The 23320-nt window shown below is 26.1% G+C and overlaps 6 protein-coding genes across 11 annotated transcripts; 3 read left to right on the forward strand and 3 right to left on the reverse strand.

Moving 5' to 3' along the window:
* Positions 1–10: 10 nt before the first annotated feature.
* Lipt2 (Lipoyl(octanoyl) transferase 2) lies at positions 11–802 on the reverse strand. Its single transcript, XM_074260006.1, has one exon. The coding sequence runs from the start codon at positions 800–802 to the stop codon at positions 92–94; it is 711 nt and encodes a 236-aa protein (XP_074116107.1). The 3' UTR covers positions 11–91.
* Wrnexo (WRN RecQ like helicase) lies at positions 688–3221 on the reverse strand. Its single transcript, XM_074260001.1, has 6 exons — positions 3008–3221; positions 2786–2854; positions 2440–2567; positions 2101–2325; positions 1052–1606; positions 688–828 (listed from the first exon to the last, which is right to left on the reverse strand). The coding sequence occupies exons 1-5, from the start codon at positions 3041–3043 to the stop codon at positions 1132–1134; spliced, it is 933 nt and encodes a 310-aa protein (XP_074116102.1). The 5' UTR covers positions 3044–3221; the 3' UTR covers positions 688–828; positions 1052–1131.
* Positions 3222–4782: 1561 nt separating this feature from the next.
* On the forward strand, positions 4783–8389 carry LOC141538492 (chymotrypsinogen A). Of its 5 annotated transcripts, XM_074259996.1 has the most exons (6): positions 4783–4902; positions 5031–5200; positions 6265–6523; positions 6805–6950; positions 7582–7859; positions 8015–8389. In XM_074259996.1, exons 2-6 carry the CDS (start codon positions 5122–5124, stop codon positions 8186–8188), a joined length of 936 nt encoding a protein of 311 aa, XP_074116097.1. In that variant the 5' UTR covers positions 4783–4902; positions 5031–5121; the 3' UTR covers positions 8189–8389. The 5 variants fall into 5 exon arrangements, with proteins under 5 accessions (XP_074116097.1, XP_074116096.1, XP_074116098.1 ...); XM_074259995.1 differs by having other exon boundaries at positions 4808–5200; XM_074259997.1 differs by having other exon boundaries at positions 4808–5200; positions 6283–6523.
* Positions 8390–11864: 3475 nt separating this feature from the next.
* Positions 11865–15406, forward strand: LOC141523907 (uncharacterized). 2 transcript variants are annotated; one of them, XM_074237478.1, is made up of 3 exons: positions 11865–12117; positions 13024–13704; positions 14498–15406. In XM_074237478.1, exons 2-3 carry the CDS (start codon positions 13033–13035, stop codon positions 15296–15298), a joined length of 1473 nt encoding a protein of 490 aa, XP_074093579.1. In that variant the 5' UTR covers positions 11865–12117; positions 13024–13032; the 3' UTR covers positions 15299–15406. The 2 variants fall into 2 exon arrangements, with proteins under 2 accessions (XP_074093579.1, XP_074093580.1); XM_074237479.1 differs by having other exon boundaries at positions 13024–13464.
* Positions 15407–15862: 456 nt separating this feature from the next.
* LOC141524226 (uncharacterized) lies at positions 15863–18567 on the forward strand. The gene is made up of 3 exons (XM_074237957.1): positions 15863–16219; positions 16376–16792; positions 17662–18567. Exons 1-3 carry the CDS (start codon positions 16050–16052, stop codon positions 18374–18376), a joined length of 1302 nt encoding a protein of 433 aa, XP_074094058.1. The 5' UTR covers positions 15863–16049; the 3' UTR covers positions 18377–18567.
* A 516-nt stretch (positions 18568–19083) lies between these two features.
* On the reverse strand, positions 19084–20791 carry Mrpl39 (mitochondrial ribosomal protein L39). Its single transcript, XM_074237958.1, has 2 exons — positions 20637–20791; positions 19084–20128 (listed from the first exon to the last, which is right to left on the reverse strand). Exons 1-2 carry the CDS (start codon positions 20645–20647, stop codon positions 19138–19140), a joined length of 1002 nt encoding a protein of 333 aa, XP_074094059.1. The 5' UTR covers positions 20648–20791; the 3' UTR covers positions 19084–19137.
* Positions 20792–23320: the final 2529 nt, after the last annotated feature.

Here is a 23320-nt window from a genome sequence, read left to right on the forward strand (position 1 = left end):
ACCACAAGACTTAACAGTTAACAATTAAAAAAAAAATTAAATAAAAACGAGCATTGATTTCTTGCATAAACAAACAATTACTAATTATAAATCATTTCGTAGAAGAAACAGCGGCTCGCATTATCTCTGAAGCTTCACCAGGCTGGTAGTCAACGATCGTGCACTTGAACTGATCCTCAAAGGCATTTTTAAAGATTGGAATAACATCACTAATAGTGACTTCCGTGTTGAGTTCTTGAGAGAGACTCGTCACACCTTTACCCTCGATTCCACAAGGCACAATGTGATTGAACCACTGGAGGTCCGTGTTGCAATTTAACGCTAGTCCATGAGAAGTTATGAACCTACTGCCGTGGATACCTATCGCACAAATTTTCTTGTCACCGACCCAGACTCCGGTATGTGACGAAGTTTCGGCTTTTATTCCCATTTCTGCACACAGTCTTATCACCGTCTTCTCAATTTGCTCGACGTACCATTTGACTGAAGGCTTAAACTGCTTCAAGTTGATAATCGGGTAAGCTACCAGCTGACCTGGACCGTGGAATGTTATCAAACCTCCGCGGTTCGTTTTAAAAAATTCAGCACCGGTTCCTCGTAGTCTTTCGATTTCTTCAGCTGTGTAATTTTTATCGCGGATCCCGATTGTGTAAACGGGATTGTGCTCTATTAATACCAGTGTATTTTCTTGAGTTGAATTTGAATTATGGTGGTGCTGGTCAACCAGAGTCTTTTGTAAATTCAGACCAGCTTTGTAGCTCATACGTCCAGCCCAAATTAATTTAACGATGCGAGATTCCATTTTTATTTATTCCTCTTAAAGTCGTCCTTGAACAAAAATTTTAATCTTTATTTTTTGAGCGCCAATTATTTATTTTTTACTTGATTAAAAAATTTTTTAATTTTTTTTACTTTATATTTTTTGAAAGACAATAATTTATTTTTTACCTTATTTATCAAAAAAAAAATTTTTTTAGATTTTTATTAATAAAAATATTTTTTCAGTCATTCATTTAATTGTCAAAAAAATTAATTTATATTTTTCACTTACTCAAGTCTTATTTTAATTATTAAAATTTTTTGGTTCTAATTTTTTAATTAGTCTATTGAGATATTAAAAAAATTAGACGGTTATGAATCCTTGAGGTCTTTGCGCTCTTGATCCAAATTATCATGATCTATTAAACAATTTTGCTCTTCAAACGACTCGCTCAAATCAGCAGGCAAATTTTCCTTTAACTTTTGTTCCGCTACGTCCTCCTTGATCACTGCATCTCCTTGAACATCGGGCTGATCGGTTATTTTCAGGCGTTCAATTTCCTCGGCCTTTTGGATGGTTAAATGGAGCAACAGAGAAACATAAGCGTCGGTGGCAGCGTAACTCTTTTGTGCATCACTGAGCGGTAAAATATGCCATTTACTGTTTCTAACTTTCGCATCCTTGCTTATTTGCTTTTCAAGTAAATAAGCCGTGAGACGCTGCAGGCTCCATCGGCCCGACCGGTTGTATATTTTGTTGCAAAAAGGTCCACAATCGATGCAATTATTCTCAACAACTTTCTGGGCTGGAAATTCTGGAAAATCTCGACCCAATTTCCAACAATCGCTAGAAAAATTTATTTATTCATTTGGACGACAATCGGCATTATACAACAATTAGTATATTCCTTAAATTATAAATTTTTTAATTTTTAAATTTTAGCTCAAAAATTGCACAGAAATAAATTAAAATTCTTAAAAAATTAACAGTGTTTTTTTTTAACGTTCCAAGTGCGTATAATTTCTATCATTCGAAATTAATTGATGCAATAAAATCTTTGATTTCATAATATTTAACTCGAATAAAAAATATGACATTAAATTTATATATTACTTCACAATTTTTTTTAATTTTCTTTAACAAATAAATCATAGCAAGAAAAAATTATGAAAAAAATGGATTTGTAGAAATTTTAATAAATTAAAAATGCAATTTTTTAAAAATAATTTTTTAGAACAAATTTATTTGTTAAAGAAAATTAAAAAATTGTCAAGTGACAGCTGACTTCAATGTCATATAAAAAATCATTTGAAATAAATCAAGACATAAAATATACATACTTTTTTATATTAACACCAACGAGTCTGACTTTTGGATGACTCAATAGTAAGATAAACGAGGCTGGCAATTTTTTCAAATTGTAAATGTGAAACAAATGACAAGTTTGTTCAGAAACACAAGTTTGAGCTAACGCGGTTTTACCAGACCCCGTTTGGAAACTAAACGGCCACTCCAGGTCAAATCCTATTGGTACGATGTCTTTTGCAAATTTATTAATTCGTTCTCTGTAATAGTAATCATAAATTTTATATTATTTTTTTTTTTTTTTTCTATAAAAATCTGATAAACTTTAAGTGTAATGAATTTAAAAAAAAAAAAAAAAAAAAAAAAAAACTTACATAACTTGGTCACAAATATTAGCACAACCTTCAAAGTCCGTAACATAATAAATTTTTCCGGTAAAATGAATAGGTGGTAATGATGAAATATCAACTTCTTTATTCTTCAGCTCCTCATTCAATAATTTCTAGGAACAATTATTATTATTACTATTATTAATAATATTTAATTAAATCGTTATCTCTGTAATTATTTAACCTAAATATTCTCTAGACAATTAATAACTCATTCAAATTTTTAGTTTTGTAAAAATTTTAACGTAAATGATAAAAATAAAAAAAAAATTATTACGGCAGCTATCATAGATAAAAACAAAACAAAAAAAATACAAAATAAATATTTAACCTTTTGTTGAGACTCAGGAAGCAGGCGCGCTGATCGTCTGATGATTCTTCCTTCAATAATATTATCTTTCTGAAAGTAGAAAATACTTAGTTAGATAAAGAATATAATAATAACAAAAATAATAAATTATACGATAGTGAACCAGTAAACATTTGATGATTACAAGTAGAATCAATAATAATAATAATAAAAAAATAAAAAAATATTTTTATTATTCATAACCTCATACTTTGCTGTTGATTTCGTTTGGCGGCTCATTCTTTACGTTTTATATTTTTTTTTTGTGTGACTGTGTAATAGTAAAAATAAATTTTTAATCATTCAGTTTATTTAAAAATTTTAATTTATAAAATTTCAATTCAACTGTTGTCAAATTTAATTCAACTGTTTGCGTAAATATTTTAAATGCAACTTAAAAGACCTGCGTCGCCATATTTGTTTACATACTATTTCCCGCTAAAACAAGCGCCATTTTTTTTACCTTAAGCGCCGTGGAAAAAATTGTTTTTAAATATAAATAAATTAAAAATTAATAATTATTGATTTTTGGGGTGATTTAAAAAAATATTAAAAAAATTTTTTTGTAAACTAAAATTAGCAGAATGACTTTAAGTTTTATGAATTCAATTTGAACTGTTTTTTTTTTGAAATTATAAATTTGTTAAAAAAAAAATTCAGATTTATATTTTTCATGATAATATTTTTAAATAAATTGTTTTTAGTCACAATAAAAAATTTTAAAAAACTGTAATTTTTTTTCACCAAAATAATCAATTTTTTAATAATCTTTATTAATAGTTTTCATGTTTTTACATTTTTTTATTAATTTTATTAATTTTACATTTTTTAGAAATTAGCAAATATCTAACGATTCTTAGAATTTTTATAACTAATTAATTATTATAAAAAATATTTATTAGGTCCACTATATCCTGATTTGGTTCTTTGAAATTTTATAAAAAATATATTTTTAAAAGTTTGCAATTATAATTTTCTAAAATTTCTGAATGTGAAATTTTTTTCATTATAATTTAAGTGTTACAAACATGCTTAAGTAGTTGTCTGTTAAAATCAGTAGCATTATTAAAATTATTTTTATTAATATAAATTTTCAGTTTTTTGACAAATTTTAAATAAATTTATCTTGAAAAAAATTTACAACCGCACTAAAATGAACGTATTTAACAATTTCAAGCAATAAATCTCGGAATAATTCCAAAAGAATGAATTTAAAAGTAATTCTTTGTTTGAATTTAAAAATAAAATTTTCTTCTCTAAAGAAGAAAATATTTTTACAAGTAAAAGTAAAATCACGTTAAATATAACAACAAAAATATTTAAAATATAAATTAAATAATTAAAAAAAATCCTGATAAAGAAATGAAATAAAAATTCTTTCTTCTAAACATAAAAACTCGGTCAAGTATTTACACTACTTTTTAAAAGAATGAATAAATATTAAAACCTTATGGTTTTACTTTTATCTTTATCTTTCCAATTAATAAATACTAATAATAACAATAAAAATATAATAAGATTATTCGATAAATGTTAAAAGTCATGAATACACTTTCCTCGTTAGTAAAAGTAAATGTACTCAATAGCTCTTGCTTTCTTCAGTAGATCAGAGACCGCAGTTTCACTTTCTCGCTCACTATTTTTTGTAAGTATTTTTGTTTTTATTATTTTACATTTATAAATTCCCAACAAATGATACAATGTTAAGGTCACAAAAGAAAACATCTTGGATTTATAATCTATTATATTGTGAATTGTATAGAATTAAACGAGTACTGTACACAATAAATCCATTGTCTATCATTATCAATCATAAATTCCTCTGTTTATATATTTACAATCTTGTAATCTGAGCAGTTAATAATATAACTACAGAACAAAACTTTTCCTACTTACTCTAAAACCCCACCAGATATTTTTATTTATTATTATATTATATTACATTAATAGTATAATTTAATATGAAGTACAAACACTCTTACACTCTAGTCTTGTCTTGGTGTCTTATTATAGTACACAGTACATAGACTCGAGCATAAGTAAGAGTAAGTAAGCGAAAAAAGGAGTAATAAAGCGGAAACGTGTGTATAACTTTCGAAGTAAGATTGTAAGATGGTCCATTCAGGCAAGAGAACTATTACAAGTCACATCTATTTATTTATATATTAAATCTTATTTTTTATTTTGGTTATTTACAAAAAAAATTTTTTTTTTTTTTTTTTTCAAGTTTTAAGTGTCAAGTGTTAAAGTGGTTTTTATTTTTTGAAATATGTAATTTTAAAAAATTTTTCAAAAAAGATTATTATTAAAAAAATACAATGCATTTTTTGAGTAAATTATTGATCATTTATTTGCTATTTAACAAAGAAATCAAAGCGATGATTAAAAATCAACCGAGTAAGTATTTTATTATTATTGCAATAGAACTTCTATAACTTGAAAAATTTTTGTTAACTCTCTTTTAAAGTCTGAAAAAAAAAAAAAGAAATTAGAAAAAAAAATTCTTGAAGCAAGATAATAATTTTAAGGGCCTTGATTTAAGTAAATTTTACTTGATTCAATCATTTTTCTCTTGAATTAAACTTACTTTTTTTTCAGTGAATAATTTAATGTCTAATAAAAAGAATGAGAAAAAAATCAAATAAATTTAACAAACTAAAAAAAAAATTTTCTATTTTATTTCAAGAAATTTTCTTCACAGAAAAAAAATTTATTCGACCCAAAAAAATTAACGAAGATCAAAATAATTGTTTTGAAGCAAGAAATCTTTTACTCAAGATAAACGTCTTCATAAATATTTTTTTTTAATTGGATAATTTTATTTTCTATTCCAAAATTTATTTTTTTGCGGCTTGACTTTCAATAAATAAAAACTTTTATGTAGACCTTTTTTATAGTGTTCAATCACTTACAAAAAAACTCCTTGACCATCCCTTTCAAGTGATTCGTTCTCGAGTTCAAAACTTTCGAAGTTGAAAAAGTGCTTATATATTAACAATGTTTAAAAAAAAGAATTTTTTTTTGCTCTAAAACTTTACTAGTCAAGAAAATTTTCATTCTTTTAAATATTTTCTTGAGTCAAGAAAATTAGTTATTTTATGAAGAATTTTTTCCTTCTCTGTAACATTAAAAAAAATTTTTTTTCTTCTCAATTGATTTTATCAAGTTAAAATTTTAAGTTTTAAAAACTCGAAACTCTATTTTTCAAATTTTTTCTTTCATCAAACTTTAGGTTCTCGAGGTTCTACTGTAAAATTATTTTATCATTTATTTACAATTATTAAATTTGATAACCGGATTCCTACATCTAAAAATTTCAAGCATAAAAATTATGTACAATGACAATTAATGTAAAAAAAAAAAAAATTGTTTTTCTTTTTACTTTAAATATTTAACATTGTGGGAATTCGTTTGCAAATAAGCACGGCGTAAGCCGTACAGAATTAACTTTTGAATGGTAGAGTGCGGTAATCCCGCAGTTACACATCGGCAGCCGCGGGGAATTCTCGAGACCAAAATCGAAGCCCTGGAGCTAAAGAGGATGACTACCGCGAGGACCACGGGGAGGATTTTCAATGGGAAGCCGAGCAAACGCGGATCTTGGCCCTGGCAAGCTTCCCTGCAGCTTCTTCACCCGAAGTTGGGGTTCATCGGCCATTGGTGCGGAGGAGTACTCGTTGATCCTTCCTGGATCCTCACTGCGGCTCATTGTATTCACAAGTATGTTTTTATTTATTTGTTCGGTAAGGTGGGTTGAAAAAAAAATGTATTTTTTTTTTTTATAAAGTTGTTTGATTAATTTTTGAGGATTTTAATAAAATTTATTTTTTAAGAAAATTCTTTAGTTTTTGCGATTTTTAATGAATTTTGATTTTTGGGTTGAAGAAAATTTTTGTAAAAATCTTCATTAATTATTAATTTTGAAAATAAAAAAAAAATTCACTTTTTAAAGTTTTTTTTTTAATTTATTTTTTATCTATTTAGTTATTTTTTAATTACAGTGATGTATTCAATCTACCGATTGGCGCATTATGGACGACGGTGCTCGGTGAATGGGAATTAGATTCTGGAAATCGAGGATCTGTCAGGATACCGGTTGAGCGAGTGATTATTCATGAAAAATTTGATAATTATAATCATGATATTGGTAATTTTTTTTTTTTACTATTTTTTTTATAGACTTTACTTTCTTGATAGTGAAAATAATACCAGATGTTTAATACGTAGTTTTTGAAAAATTTTTTTTTATTTCATGAAATAAAAAAAAAATAATTGACACTTCTATATGGTATGATAATTAAAATGATAAATGATAATTTCTTTTTAAATTGTTCATTTTTTTTATGTATTTTTCAAAAAAAAAAATATATCAAAATTAAAAAAAAAAATTTCGTTCAAAAAAATGAAAATTAAAATGGTAAACCCACTTGTAAAAAATAATTACCAATTCTTATTATTCCAATATTTTAAAATGAAATTAAAAAAAAATTTTGTATTTAATTATTGAAAAAAAAAAAAAAAAAAAAAAAAAAAAAAAAAATTATCAAGAATTTTTTTTTTAAATATAATAATAGTAATAAAAAAAAAAATTGAAATTACAGACAGAAAATTAAAAAATATAAAGACAAAAATTAATTTTCACACTTAATTAAAAATTTTAACAATTTTTTTAGCTTTTATTAACAAATTAATAAAATAAAAAAAATAAGACGTACCATTACACTTAAATTACTCTAAAAAAGTAATAACAATTTAAAAAAAAATATAATATATTTCAGCTCTGATGAAATTAAGTAGACCAGCTCCACTTTCAAAAATAATCCGAACAATCTGTTTACCCGAACCAGAAACAGAAAAGAAACTCGTAGACACAAATTGCTTTACTTCCGGCTGGGGTCGATCTGGACCATCACCTTCATTGTCTGCGGCGCTCTTAGAAGCCAGTATCCCGCTTCTGACTCTGGAGGATTGCAAAAAGGCCTACGGCAATTCGGTGCCTCTGAGGAACGGGCACTTGTGTGCTGGGCATCTCGACGGCTCTTCTGGATCTTGCGTGGTAATTTATTTTTATTTTTATTTTTATAATAATATAAAATTTTTTCAGTAAGAATAAAAATTTTTTTATCCTGAAAAAAATCTGCGAATGTTTTTCCGACTATTTTACAACTAATTAATCATTATGTATGACTTAAAATTTGATAAAATTTACAGGGTGACTCAGGCGGCCCGTTACAGTGTAAACGAAGTGACGGCGTTTGGCAATTAACTGGCATAACATCCTTCGGATCAGGATGCGCCAGACCGGGATTCCCAGATGTTTATACAAAGGTCCAACATTACACTGAGTGGATAAAAAATACCATCAGCAATTATGCCGACACTTGATCATCATATAATATTTAATCGTCTGTTTTAATATGTAAATAATAGTGTAAATATTTTTTATTATAATACCGATAAATAAAATAAATATAATGGTTGTTAATAAATAAAAAAATTTCGGAATAATCGATGTCCGATTATGTTTACTTTCCAATAGTATTTTCAAAGTGAAAATAATATTATAAATTTATTATATATAGTATAGATAGATCGTTTGTAATAGATTTATTCTTGAGGATCCTAGTTTTCCAAACCGTTAATCTTTAACGATACTTTCACGTTCAGTTTGTTCCAGCATACTAATAAATATCATAAATTCCATCTTTAACTTGTGAATTATTGTTCAATAGTTGACATATTTTTATTTTTCATTGTTGATATTTTTGTGTGAAGCTGTGTATTTATTTATTAATTGTGAGTTATTATTTTTTTTTTTACCTAATTATCTTTACAAATAGTCACCTGCTTCGTTGAGCTTCAGTTAAAATTTATTTATTTTTAGTAAAACAATTTTTTAAATTTATTTTCAATTATGTTTTTAAGGAATTTTGTAAATTATTTGTAATTTTTTATTTGCAAGCATGAATGCTTTCAATATTTAAATTTCTTGTAAATTGATCTTTAAAAATTAAAATTTTTTAGTTTTGTATATTTACATCTCTGTAATTGTAATTAAGATTCTATTAAAATTGGAAAATTTTTAATTAGTTTATTTACTTAAAGACTTTAATTAAAAATAATAAATTTATAATTAAAACTTATTATTTTCTGAGCTAAAAAATTCAAGTTACAAATAAGCAATTGAGCATGTATTATTATATCTATTGCTTCAATAGTTTTGTTTAATTAGGCATGTCTAAAAAAATCTAGTTTCTTTGTTATTAATTACTGTAATTAGTTGTTGTATTATTTTCTGATTAATTAACTACTTGCGCAAGCATTTAAAAAAAAACTTCAACATAAGTTCACAGTAAAAAAAAAAAAAAACATTATATTTTAGTTTTAAAAAAAATTTTTCTTTTAGTAAATTATTAAAATTAATTTTGATGACGAATAATTTATTTTTATTACTACTATAATTTTTTAAATTTTAACAAAGCATATGTTATTTATAAAAGCGAATTTTTTATAGAAATTAAAGCTGACATATTTATGTATAAAATATATGAGGAAGCTAATTTGTATACATAGCGAAGCTTTGAATAAATTGTTATTTTACCATAAAAATAGTATTATTTTATTGTAAAAATAAAGAAAATGTTGACGGATTTGAAATAAATCCTGAAGTTTTCTATTTAAAGTAAAAATAAAAAATATTATAGAATATGATTACTATTTTGTGTATATATAGAAATTTATTTTTAGGTAAATACTTGTTTGAGTTATTAGATATTGATACTTAATCTAATAATTTAGAGATGCATTAAACTGAAATACTATTATGTATTATGAATATATATATATTGTCGATAACTGTTGACATAGTTTGTAGTCTATAGGCTGTAATTTAATGGTAAAGTAAGTTATGCAGTGCACTTAGTTTGGTATTTATAAATGTAACTCTTACAGATAAATATTTTATTATAGTAAATACTATGTATTAATTTTTTAAAGAAATATTTTGAAGAATTGTTGACTAATTATGTTTTAAGTGTTTTGAAAAAAATTAAATAAAACGTGTTGAATTTATTCAAGTATTAAATAAAAACGCCAAAGATAAAATTCAAAATTTTGTTTATAAAAAATTAAAATATCTTGTGAAATATTGAAATTTTTAAAGATATAAGCTCATCCCGTTGTTACACTCATCTATACCTTTCATTTAAGTACCCACATCAATTTTTCATATATTTATATATATCATATATATGTATATATGAAAAATATATGAAAATGCATGTGGGTACTCAAATGAAAGCTCTTGATGAGTGTAACATCAAAATGAGCTTATATTTTTAAAAATGTCAATAGTTAAGAAAGTACAGTGCAATTTAACAAAAGTCATTATTTAATATATAGTAAATTTTGATTTTTTTATTTCATAAAAAATTCGTTAATTTTTAATTAATTCTATGCAAAATTATTGTTTTAATTTAATAAAATTTTTTTATTATTACAATAATTACACATAATTAGATGAATAAAGTTAATTAAATATCAAACATACTTTATTACTTTAATAAAAGTCTCACATTTTACCATAATCATAACAATTAATTACTTAATTAGTAAACTGAAGTGCTGTGCATAATTTAATAAAATAACAAATACTAAATTTAATTATAACTTAAAATAATCATTAATGTAAACTGTCACTACAATAGTGTAAAATAAAATATTTTTTTAACGACAAAACAATAAAATTTTGTAAAAAACTATTAAAAAAAACACTAGTCATTATTCAGTAGCATTAGCTGATTAAAATGATTAAATTCAAGGGAAAATTCTCATGAGAATATACATATAATGTAATGGTAATAATAGAACGCCCTCTTGTCGCCTGCTTCTATTCGGATTAGCATAAACGTAAAAACATTTTTTTTTTTTTTTTTTAATTTAAGCACATTTATCTAAATTATTTAGTTTGCTGCTTTATTAGCAAGTTTCTAAAAATTGGATTCATCTGATAATTTTTTATTTGAATTTACGGCCAAGCAAATAAATTAATTTTCACTGTTTTAAATTGAACAAAAATTGAATTAAATATGAAAATTTTTTATTGATGAATTAAGTAATATTACAAACTTTATTGGAAATATTAAATTATGTTAGAAAAATTCCAAACATGATCTAATTTTAGGAAATTTTGGACCGACCAAATTATTAAATTTATTTTAATATAACTAGTGGCCAAATTTTTCTATTAAATTATAAAAATATAAAAAAAAAGTTCAATTATTTTGAAACTTTTTATGCCTAGATAAATTGCTGTAAATTACCATTTAGTTTTATTGTTATTTACATTTATGTTTACACTATTTATAATTTCTTGGGTTTCTTGAATATTCAATATAAGATTCAAAGATAATATTTAAAAATCATGCGCATTCAGAGAAGTGCGCACGTTATTTATACGCAATCATAAACATGCGCACATACAATACTCAGGTTCGTATAAAATTGAATTTTAATAAATTAAAAATTATTTTTACATATTATACAAATATTCGAATGAAGGAGACAGTTTTTCAAATAAAATTATGTAAAAAAAAGTGCTAAATTTATTCAATTTAAAAAAATTATTAACTTTTAATGTACGATGAATATTGAAAATAATTAAAAAAAATTTTAAATTAATAATTTCCCGCGGATAAATTTTCACATTCAAAAAAAAATTTAATAACTTTATTTAACATTTTAAGAATAAATAATTAAAAATTTAGTATTATTATTATGTAAATTTTTAAAATGAAATTAAAAAAAAAAAATTTGCATTTAAATTTTGAAAATTAACTATCAAAAATTATCGGGAATATTTATTTGATAATAACAATTATGATAATAAAAAGATTGAAATTATAAACACAAAAAAATAAATAAAATAAGAGAACAGGGTATGGAAAAGTTTTAATACGGTACTTAATAGTAGTATAGATAATATTGAGTTGCGGGGGTGGAGATAATTTTGAAACATATAGATGATACATAAGATGTAGAATTTGTTGATCGTTTTGTCCAGTTTTAGTTCAGAGTTCAGGATATTAACACTGTAAAATAAGAACTGTAGACTAGCACACTTTCATTTCTTTCTGAAAGTAAGCTCTCTGTATATATAAATATAAATATATAAATCTACACAAAGTAAAGTGTAACATTTAATATTAAATAAGTGAAAAATTCAATATTAAAGACTTAAAATTTTTTGTTTGTGTTTACTGACTGACATAAATAGTAACAATAATTACTGTCATTATTTTTTGAGTATTCTAAATGTAAGTAATTTTGAAAGTATTTAAGGCAATATTTATAGATTTACATATTCAAGCTGGAGTAAAAATTAAAATTAACCCACAGTAAGAGCTATTTGTAGAATTCGATCAAAAATAGATTAACATCGATCCTTTTTTTTAATTTTTTTACAATTTATTTTTATAAATAATTTTCTTTTTTTTAATTCACGAAAATGTATAAAAAGAAATTTATTTTTGTATAATATACATCTACGAAAAAAAAATCAGTCTTTAATTATGTCGTATACACAGAAATTTGATCTATAGTTTTAAAATATAAATACCGAGGATAAAGTGATAAAATAAATACTTAGAATAAAAAATGCCTGAGTAGTATTGTTTATATTTAAAATACAAGGTATAACAAAGGGGCCCACATCAATTTAAATCGATGGTTTTAGTCAGGGGATTTTTGTTATAATTAGTTACTATAATATAAAAGAAAAAAATTTTTAATGAGTATTTTAAGTCAAATAATTAGCTGTTATTTGACAATTTTTTTATTTTCTTTAACAAAAAAATTATTTAAAAAAAATTGCATTTTTAATTTATTAAAATTTCTACAAGTCCATTTTTTAAATTATTTTATTTGTTAAAAAAAATTAAAACAATTGTGAAGTGACAGCTAAATTTAATGTCATAATTTTTTAATGACTATTTTAAGTGAAATAATTAATAAAATAATTTTATTGTAAAATTATAAAATTTTTTAGATACTTAATAAAATAATTTTCAATAAAATAAAAAAAAAATGCAAATATCGGACTTGAAAAAATATTTTTTGTTTAAAATTTAAAAAATAAAAAAATTTTGATAATTTATAAATTTTTTTTAATAAACTTTTAGATCATTTTTCTCCAAATTTATTAACGTTAATAATTGTTACAGAAAATAAAAATGGAGGTTGATTCAATATCACATGGAATAATATTCATCCCACTATCGAACCAATTGTCGACAGTAACAGACGCGGTAGCATCTATTGAATTTCGAAAAGAAATTAATCAGAGTATTAATTTACAAGCTTTGCCAGTGGTAACCTTATCAGAAAATGGATCTCTGAGAAAAGCTGAGTCAAAAATCGAAGCGATGCCATCGGAAGGATTGGTTCCAATGGAACCAGTAGAAGTGTCGGTATCGATGCTGGAGAGTCAGAAAGAAAGTTCGTCAACGACGAGACCGACTAATACGCCTGACAAAACTAAGGGATGCCCGATACCAACATGCTCGAGGTACCAATGTGCATTCTCACGTGCTCACGATTTAAAACGTCATATTGCGCGCCATCAAGCTAAATTACATAGTAATTCAGAGCCTCAACCGTCTGATGTACGTACTTGTGACCAATGTGGTGATCATTTTCTCAATGATCTCATACTGCAACGGCATATTAATACTACACACTCTTTTAAGTCGCCTAGAAGTAATAATAATCCTACTAATAATAATAATAATATTAATAACAATAACAATAATAATAATGGTGGTACTGATGATTACTCTTGCAATATTTGTGAATTAAAATTTAAGAACTTTGAACAACTAAATAGTCACGCTGTTATTCATAAGGTTTTATATTTTTTACTATTAATAATAATAATATATGTTTATGGTAATTGGTTAATTTCGCGGTTCAAATATTTGAACCCATGAAATAGAATCCCGTGTAAAAAAAAATTGTTCCCAAAATTTTGGAACTTTTATAGGACATTTTTGAAACAATTTTTAAATGATTTGAGAAGTCCTATTTTATTTTTGCACAGCTGTAGATTTTTCCCAAAATTTTTTTTTTTAATTTCTGGGTATCAGTTTTTTTTCTTACTTTTTTTTTGCCATCATTTATTTGTTATAATATTTTTTAAATTATTAAATATGTGCTACGTTAATTTTCATAATGATGTTCTATCCATTAATTTTGGGGCAAATCTAAAGCTGTGCAAAAATAAGTTATCTTTCTAAAAATCATTTAAAAAACGTTTCAAAAATGTCCTATAATAGTTCCAAAATTGTTCTAACTATGTTCCAAATTTTTTGGACTTTTTTGGGGACAATTTTTTTTTTTACAAGGAATAATTAATTAAATATATTCATTTTTTAGTTTTCATGTCAAAAAATTATATATGACCGTGAAACTAAACAATTACCAAAAAGTTTGTTATTTAAGTAATTTTTTGATCCAAAGTTCAATTTTTAAATATATTTAAATATTTTCATTCAGATAAATGATTCAGAATTAAAATAAACAATGTTTAGAAGTAATTTTTATATTAAGTCAATAATAAAAAAACTGAAGTAGAACTTGGATTAAAAAATAACTTTAAACTTTTCTAAAAATTAAAAAAAAATTATTTATTCAATCCAGAAATCTTCGGAGAATAAATCCCCGAGCGAAGAAAAATTATCGAATCACCTGAAGCATCATTCGCAAGAAATAACTTCTTCACTGGATCTCGAACCTGAAGAAAAAATCGACGACTTTCTTCTAGAAGAACTACTGTTACTAAAAAACCCGCGCGTGCCTACAGAACCCTGCAGCAAAAATCAAAATGAAAAGTCACCTGCTGAAAAAGATAAGAACAAAATTCAGTGCGGCTACTGCGCGAAAACTTTCAAAACCCAGTGGACACTAAATACCCACGTAGCAGCCCATGAAGGGCGTTATCAATTTGCTTGCTCTATTTGCAGCAAGAAATTTGTACGGAAAAGTCATTTCAGCAGCCATTTGCGGTCCCATGAAGCTACAAGGCCCTTTGTGTGCGATTATTGTGGAAAAGCTTTCAAGGAATTGAAACACCGACGGGAACATGTGAAACGCACTCACAATTCTAATTCTAATAATAATAATAATAATAATAATAATAATAATAATAATAATAATAATAATAATAATAATAATAATAATAATAATAATAATAATAATAATAATAATAATAATAATAATAATAATAATAATAATAATAATAATAATAATAATAATAATAATAATAATAATAATAATAATGATAATAATAATAATAATAATAGTAATGATAATAATAATAATAATCGCAATGCAATACAAAATTTATTAGACAGCATAAGTGCGTCAGTTACGGCTGAAGATTCAATAATTTGTGACCAACCTAAATTAACTCTACTTATGCCAATGAATTTTTCTACTTAAATAATTTTGTTTAAATTTTTAATTTATTCATTTATAATTTATCAAATTAATACAATTAAATCGATCATTGTTTAAATGTTTATTGCAATAAATATTTAATGAAGTTATTTGTGAAGAAATAGTAATAATTATCATTCCCTAAACTGTAATAAATTTAAAGATGATTTTTAGTTAAATTAATTTTACTGGAGTGAAATTGACTCCAAAAAGAATTTTGTTTATATTTAAAGAAATCTGTGGAGTACAGATTTTTTAAAAATTTTATTGTCGCATTTTTTAAAGCTTAAAGTAAAAAATCTGTTTATCATCACTTTTTTTTTATTTTATTATTAATGCTTGTATTTTCTAAGTCTAAATCAAATTTTTCATTAATTTTGTGACTACATTTTTTTCTTAAAGCCAAATTTAAAAGAAATCTGTAAATAATTATTTTTGAATTAATTTTTTAAACTGTCCTTAAGAAAGTATTTAAAAAATTTGAAAAAAATGAATTATTGGTGATTTGTTCTTAAAAAAAAAAAAAAAAAAAATAGTAAATTAACTGAAGATTGCGTCGAATGCAATTGACAAGAAAAAACGACTGTTATTTATTTTTTAATGAGAGAAAGGAAAAAAAAGAGTTTAATTTTATCATTTATATATAAAATAGTATTTTAATTAGAATAAATTGGCGTTGTCTCGGAGATAATGTGCTAAGGAGCTTTCGAAGAAAATAAGAAAAAAAAGGATTATTAGATTGGGAAATTATTAAATGAGTGCGAACAAGCGCCGAAAAATATCGTCGTCATGGGAAGTGAAAGATGGCCCAAAAACGAGATCGAGAACTTTCACGCTGGAGACCCTGCCGCCAGAAGTACTGGAGATGGTTTTCAAATATTTGCCTTGCCAAGTTGTCGCGACATCCACGAGACTCGTGTCCAGGTATTCAATACTTGAAGAGATTGAATTTTAATGATAAACCCATTTTTTAATAAAAAAACCCCACAAAAAAAAATTTTGCTTATTTTTTAAATTATTAAAAAATTATAAATAAAAAAAAATTATGTGATAGGAATTTAAACATAAATAATCTTACAGGCAATGTCAACTAGTAGCAACATCAGTCCTAAATGGAGTATTTATCTCTGCGGGACATCGCCTGGAAGCTACCATGCTTCGAACAGAGTCACGAATATCCCAGCTGAAGAACGAGACCGACGTCCTGGCCTACAGCCGGGCCTTCAACATCCTAGAGCTGATTCGCTCTCAGTACAAGATGCTGAGAGCTGTAACCTGGCGCTACACACACCCACCGCGTCCAGAGAAGTTTCCCCGGCTGTGTTTTTACGCCGGGAGTCTCCTGGACGAGCTGAACAACCTTCTGTACCTCGCGAATGTAAGACCAGCCGCTCTGATCGGTCCCAATGGACCGGATACAGTAGTAACCGCGTTCTTTGCCCTTTGCAAACGTTTCATGAACTATTTCGAGAAGGTCTCGGAACGCAAACTCAACAGGTTGTTATTATTGAGTTGATTTTATTTTATTTTTTTTTGACTTGTTAATAAGGGAACCGCTAGAAATTCTAACTGAATATTTAAACCGTTAAGGACGTTCATGCGGTACTTGTCCGTCAATTTAAGACTAACTGTTTGTATAATAACAGTTTATTTTTTTTTCTTCTATAACTTAAATAATTTATCAATTTTTTTAATTCACTGAAAATATTTTTTCATATTTCAAATGGAAAAAGATTGAAAGTGAAAAATAAAATAAGAATTAAAAAAAATTTTTTAAATATTTACAAATATTTATTACAATTTATATAATGATTTTTAAAAAATTAATTTGATTTACTAAAAAAATTATTGAATCAAGAAATTTTGTTTTTCAATTTTAATCATAATTATTAAATTTCCAATCAACTAAGAACAATTCTTAGAGCCAGTCTTTTAATTTGGGATAAAATTTTTATCATATAAATACACTGGCCACAAAATTTTGCTTATTCTCTTAAAAATATAAGCAGAGGTCTGAAAATTTTTTAGATTTTTATACTAAATCATTATAAAAAAATATTTTAATTTTTTTTATTATAATTTAATTGTCATAAAAATCTAAAAAACTGTCAGAAGTCTGCAAATTTAAATACCATCAATAGTTTTATAATTTGGAGCTCTACAAATTTTATATTGTCCTGTTTAATATGTAATTATCCAATATTAAAATTTCCGCGTGAACGTCCATTGCTAGCGGTTTCCCTACACCGATAAATTCTGTAAATAAAAATAACATTAATTAGCACATAAAAAAAAAAAAAAAAAATATATATATATATATATATATATATATATATATATATATATATATATATATATATATACAGATCAGCCCTAGTATCCGGTTGCAAGGCCATCGACATACTGGACTGCCTAGCAGAGGGACGCCAGGTAGTAGGATTCCGATTGACAACAGGACGCGGGAACCGCGGGAGCATTCTCTGCATGCAACTCCGATACGTGATGCGTCGCGCCTGGTTCACCTGTCTGGAAGTCCCGCGTGCCGTGGACGAGACATCCTGGCGCGACGAGCAACGATTCATGTACCTGAGATTGAGACGGTTGGTCGGGAGCGTGAACGAGCACCACTACGAGGCCGTCCACTACGACAGAGAAAGACTGATGCACACCAAGAGGATGCCGCTTCCAAGAGTCCCGGTCTCTTCGACCTACTCCGGCTACGGCGAGTACGGAGGACAATTCTTCTACTACGGTAACATGAACCGTTCAGCATTTGCCAACAAGTTTCACCTTGCCCCAGAGTCCGAGGACTACGAAGCTGATGCCCTCCAAAATTCTCGAGGAATCTCCAAATTCAACCTGACCATTTCCGTGGATCTTCGGTGCTCTCCGGAGCTCGCTCCCTTTGTGGTCAGGTCTATCCTCAAGAGCGACGACTTTGATCATCCCAGAGCTTCCCATAATCCAGAAATTTACTTGAAGATGAAAGTCTCTTGCCCTGGATCTGTCGTCAACAGACTCCCGGGTAATTTTATTTGGGAGCAGAAAGCTTCCAAGCGATCTCATAGTTTGATTTATTGATTTATTTATTTATATTTTTTTATGGTTAATTTTCTTGAGAGATGATAGAGACTTAATATTTTTTTTTTATTGTTTTAAAAAAATTTTAGGGATTTCTTTTTGAGAAATTTTTAATGAAAAATTCAAATTTTTTTTGTTTTTAAGTGAAAACTTTGATTTTTTTTTAACCTCAATATTGATGAGATTTTTATTGGGAAAAATTTAGTAATTTCATTTTAAAGTTTATTAATAAATATTAAAAAAATTATTTTACATTCAAATTAAAAAAATGAATTAAAATTTTTTTATTTTAATTAATAAAATTATAAATAGAAAATTGAACTTGAAAAAATTAAAAAATTTTTATATATTTTTTATTTCAATAATATTAAATCTAAAAAATCAACAAAATATACTTTATATAGTAGTGATATTTAAATTTTTAAAAAATTTCTTAATATATTTAAATTGAAAAAAATATTAAATTTTATTAAAATTATCAATTTAATTTTTTAATAAAATTAAAAATCAAACGAATTTTCATTAATAAAATTTTCTCAAAATTTCGGCAAAAATAATTCAAACCATTGATTTAAATATTGGAAAAAAAACTTGAATGTTTACCTTCCAAACTAATTTCAAAACTTCTTTATATTTAAATCACATAAAAATATTAATTCGAATTTAATATAAACCCCAACAAGGAAAAATAAAAAAATCACAGAAAATTATAAACATAACTTACGTTTTATTACTTATAAAAGTGATCATCAATAAAATACTCAATTTTTAGCAGCAACTTTAACATGTTCATCTTGCTCGTGTTCGGTTATCCGCGGCATCCAGGTGATATCGTTGAGTTTCTGAGCCCGTTTTTCCAGCAGCCCATACACGACATGATTAACCAGGAATCCTTTGGGCAAGGCGATTCCCTGGAAGCGGAACATATCGAGCCCTTCTTTCTGAATTTTATGAATAGCGGTCATCGTAAACCGACCAACAATAGAGGAATTAGCAACCATGGGTCCCTTGCTGATGTCCACGTGCTGTCCCATTCTATAGAGCGTGACTTTCTGGTTGCTTTTCTCAGCAATGTCCGGGATCTGCTTACTCTTAAACGGATTGTCCTGGAACATCTCCAAGGCTAGAGCTTCGTTGACTTCCAACCGGTCGATAGGCAGCTCCTGCTGAATAAGTTTCGTGAATTCGCTGGACAGCACCCGCATTTCTGAAGCTGTTGGTGTCCAATTCGGCAAGTCCAGTTGCGCGTCGTAGATGAAGCTGCCGGATTTAATGATCGGAGCCGTGAAACTGTGCAAGTGGCAGGTGACCTCGTCATTGAAGGCGTTGTCAATTACAGCGCCCAACATGAATGAGCAAGTGCGCCAGAAAGCATTGTTGACAGCCGGGACCAGGGGCGTTTTCATGGTCGAAAGTTTCAGCTCACATGGCCCTGAAAGGGGGCGGTGCATGTCCCAAGGAACACCGTCGACTAGAGCAAGTGCTGACAGATTTGCCACTCCTTCTGAAATGTGTTTGGCACAGTCATGAGGGGTAGACAGGTTTTTGTTCATCAGCATTGTCACCTCGTCTTCGTGGGTGTTGTATAGAACTTTTATTTTTTCTATACGGCCTACTGCTGATCGCTGCAATTTTTTTTCGGCTTCGAATAAGTCATGCCGCCACTTTTTCGCTTCTGATCGGGACACTGATGATGAAAAGTAGCGAGAACACAGTTTTATACTCGCACGACAGCTGGAGAAATTTTTACACCTGAAATTTATTTTTATTCGTTTTGATTATTGCAGAAAAAAAAATTAGAAAAAAAATTGACGTGTAAAAATTTTTTAAAATTAAAAATGCAATTTTTAAAAACTATTTTTTGGGAAAAATTTGTTTGTTAAAAACAAATTAAAAAATGGTCACTTTGTTACAATAACTTTTTTGATTGTTTTTTTAATACATATTAAAAAAAAAAAATACTTTTATAGTTTTTTATAATTTCTACTTGACAAATTTTTTTTAATCAAAATTAATTTGTTGAAACGTCTTTAATTATTTTGTAAAATGGTTTTTTGACAGTCGGATAATTAAAATTTCAAAATAAAGTAACTGTCAGCTGATTTATAAATAATGAAATAAATATAACGTTTGAATAGATGAAATAATTGAACTTTTTAATGAAAATATATAAATTAAACCGGATAATCACACAAATTTTACAAATTAAATGAAAAAATTTTCCATTGTTACTTTTCATGTAAAAAAAATTAAAACTTACCCTTGAATCATGTTGATTAATAACACAATAATTATTAACAAAATATTATCATTATTTATCAATGACAATTAATTTGTAATTGTAACAAAATTGTTTATAAAGTGTGATCGTATTTTTGTTAAGTTCACTTGTGCAGACGTGAGAAAAATTTGAGGTTATGACGACTTCATGACTGGTTGATAAGGTAAGAAATTTACTGTCGGTAATAAATATTTCAAATTTATTTATCGTCAATAAATATTTTACAATCTGGAAATAATAATTTTTAAATTCAAAATTGATAGGCGGTAATTTAAAATTCAGCGTTGACTTTCAACGATAAATAAATAATTTTTTTATTTTTTACTGTTTATAAGCAAAAACTTCTTTACACTACATAAGATTATTATTAATATAAAAAAAAAAACAATTTTTTACAAAAAAAAATTTTATCGAATTTTTTTATTTCATTTCATTGAAGTATAAAATGAACTTAAAAAAATTTATTTACGAACGTGAGTGCACTGAGTGCATATGAAAACAAATATTCTCACACACATATTAATAACACAATCACGGTTATTATAGCTTTATTTAAATTGTTATTATAATTATTATTCATAATCATGAGGAAAGAACCACTTGGTCTGGCCACAGGTTTCGAATTACGCTCGGACTTGAAGAAAACATTTTACGGTGATGCAAACAAATTTTATTATTATTATTATTTTTTTTTTTTTTTGTTATAATTTATTAATACATTTTTTTAAAAAATAATTGCCCGCCAAAATATTATTCAAAAAAGATACTTTTAAATCATAATATTAATCAGTCATAAGTTTAAATAATGAACAAAGAAAAATAAATTTAAATAGTAGTTTAAATTGTAATAGTCATAAGTCATAATATAACAGAATAACAGACGATAATTTGAAACCGTAATATATTTATTATAAAGTTAGTCATCGCAGCAAAATGCATGGGGTAGCAATAATTATGAACTGTACATAGAAGAAAAATTGATATTTCAGGCGTTCTGACTATTTTTACAGTGACTAGATAATGATTTTTCATTTTTCACTTTGTGAGCATTACTTTCATTATTATATCTCTTAAAACATTTAAGATAGCCTGATAGTACCTTGTAAACATTGTAGAAAATTTTATAAGCTACCATTTTGGCCCCTTATGAATTTTTGATAAAATTAATGTTTTAGAAGTTATAAACATTTTGACATTGACTAGAAAATGATTTTAAATTTAATTAAAAATTTATCTTTTTAAATAATAATAATAATAGTCATAAAAAAAAATATTTGAATGTATAGACACAATGGAGCCGCTTGTCGCAACAATATTTTTCCGTGACTCGTTTAAACAGCGATTAGATCAACTCAGAGCTAAAATAAAAAGAAATGAAGTAAATTTATTCAGTATACGTATCGTATATAGTAGAATGCTCTCGATTCGGGCAATAAAGTCTTGTCTCTTTCTGAGTTTTTGCGAATAAGTACATAACTATATTCTTCTTATGTTTCTGAAAAAATATCAACAATCTTGTAAGTATGTTCATTTATAAATGGTAAAGCTGTAATTAAAATTGATTATATTTTATATATTCAGTTGGCAATTTAAGTTTGGTATTTTTAAAAGTGTGAAACTACAAATGCGCAGTGTTGTAACGGAGGTGACTTAAACAATTAGTAAAGAAATTAGTCACGGAACGTGAATAAGCGCCCAACGTGTCTAAACGTTAAATTTTTCGGGTCCATTAATAAAAAAGAATCCCATTCATAACCACCTGAAGAGTCATAAATCTTTTAAGTTCAACACTAGTATAAGACTGTTACGAAAATAGTTTTTTTTTATTTATTTTTTATACTTAAATTCCACATATTTAAAATATATATGAATAAGTTTATACACTGGTGTTATTAATTTATAGCGTTTTCGAGAAATAAATTTAACGGAGCTATAAGGTGGTCATTTTTTTATTTGATTACTCATTTTTTGACTATTGCGCGATTTGAATTCTAAGTTATCGATAAGATTTCAGAATTACGGCATTAAAATTATTTAAAAATTAAAATGCACACCATTAAAAAATTATTGCTTCTGATATAAGATATAAAATTTAGTAAAATTCGATAATATAAATAAAAAAATTACACTTTATATAAAGTAAAAAATATTTTATGATGTCAACAATGCACACCATGTACGCTCTCTTAGCTTAAGATAAAAAAATCACACTTTACAATGAAATATTATTTCTGAAGTCATGAAATTAAAACTCATTATCGCTAAAATCAAATAATAAAATGTTTTGAAGAAAAATGGAGAACATTCTGAAATAAAAAATGCAAATTGGTTACTAAATCTTCCATTAAGTCAAAAACACACACCTTGAAATAAAAACTTTTGATTAAAGTGATTAAATGCACACCATTAAAAAAATTATTCAAGCGAATAATAAAGTATAGAATGATGAAAAATGAACAATTTAAAATTAAAAAATGCACCCTGAAATAAAAATTCGTGAATGAAGTTATAAATGCACACCACGGAAAAAATTTATGTGAGCGAAAAAAAACTGTAAAGCCAGATAAAAAATGGACACTTCGACAGTAAAAAATGCAGACTTTCAAGTAAGAAATCAATCTTTTGAAGTAAAACAAAGCAAAGTGTTTACTAAATCTTTCATG

This window comes from Cotesia typhae, unplaced genomic scaffold (genome assembly GCF_013202065.1).
Source record: "Cotesia typhae breed Kobodo isofemale line unplaced genomic scaffold, CoteBio_Ctyphae contig_22, whole genome shotgun sequence".
NCBI lineage: Eukaryota > Metazoa > Arthropoda > Insecta > Hymenoptera > Braconidae > Cotesia > Cotesia typhae.

Bases quoted from the DNA above. Each gene is read 5' to 3' on its own strand.
- Lipt2 (XM_074260006.1), bottom strand. From the start codon at position 802: ATGGAATCTCGCATCGTTAAATTAATTTGGGCTGGACGTATGAGCTAC.
- Wrnexo (XM_074260001.1), bottom strand. From the start codon at position 3,043: ATGAGCCGCCAAACGAAATCAACAGCAAAGTATGAG. The intron at 2,568-2,785 runs GTTAAATATTTA...AATTGTTCCTAG, and splicing joins TTCCTGAGTCTCAACAAAAG to AAATTATTGAATGAGGAGCT. The intron at 1,607-2,100 runs GTATGTATATTT...AAATTTTTCTAG, and splicing joins GTTGGTGTTAATATAAAAAA to CGATTGTTGGAAATTGGGTC.
- LOC141538492 (XM_074259996.1), top strand. From the start codon at position 5,122: ATGCATTTTTTGAGTAAATTATTGATCATTTATTTGCTATTTAACAAA. The intron at 5,201-6,264 runs GTAAGTATTTTA...TTTGAATGGTAG, and splicing joins GATGATTAAAAATCAACCGA to AGTGCGGTAATCCCGCAGTT. The intron at 6,524-6,804 runs GTATGTTTTTAT...TTTTAATTACAG, and splicing joins GCGGCTCATTGTATTCACAA to TGATGTATTCAATCTACCGA.
- LOC141523907 (XM_074237478.1), top strand. From the start codon at position 13,033: ATGGAGGTTGATTCAATATCACATGGAATAATATTCATCCCACTATCG. The intron at 13,705-14,497 runs GTTTTATATTTT...TATTCAATCCAG, and splicing joins GTCACGCTGTTATTCATAAG to AAATCTTCGGAGAATAAATC.
- LOC141524226 (XM_074237957.1), top strand. From the start codon at position 16,050: ATGAGTGCGAACAAGCGCCGAAAAATATCGTCGTCATGGGAAGTGAAA. The intron at 16,220-16,375 runs GTATTCAATACT...ATAATCTTACAG, and splicing joins TCCACGAGACTCGTGTCCAG to GCAATGTCAACTAGTAGCAA. The intron at 16,793-17,661 runs GTTGTTATTATT...ATATATATACAG, and splicing joins TCGGAACGCAAACTCAACAG to ATCAGCCCTAGTATCCGGTT.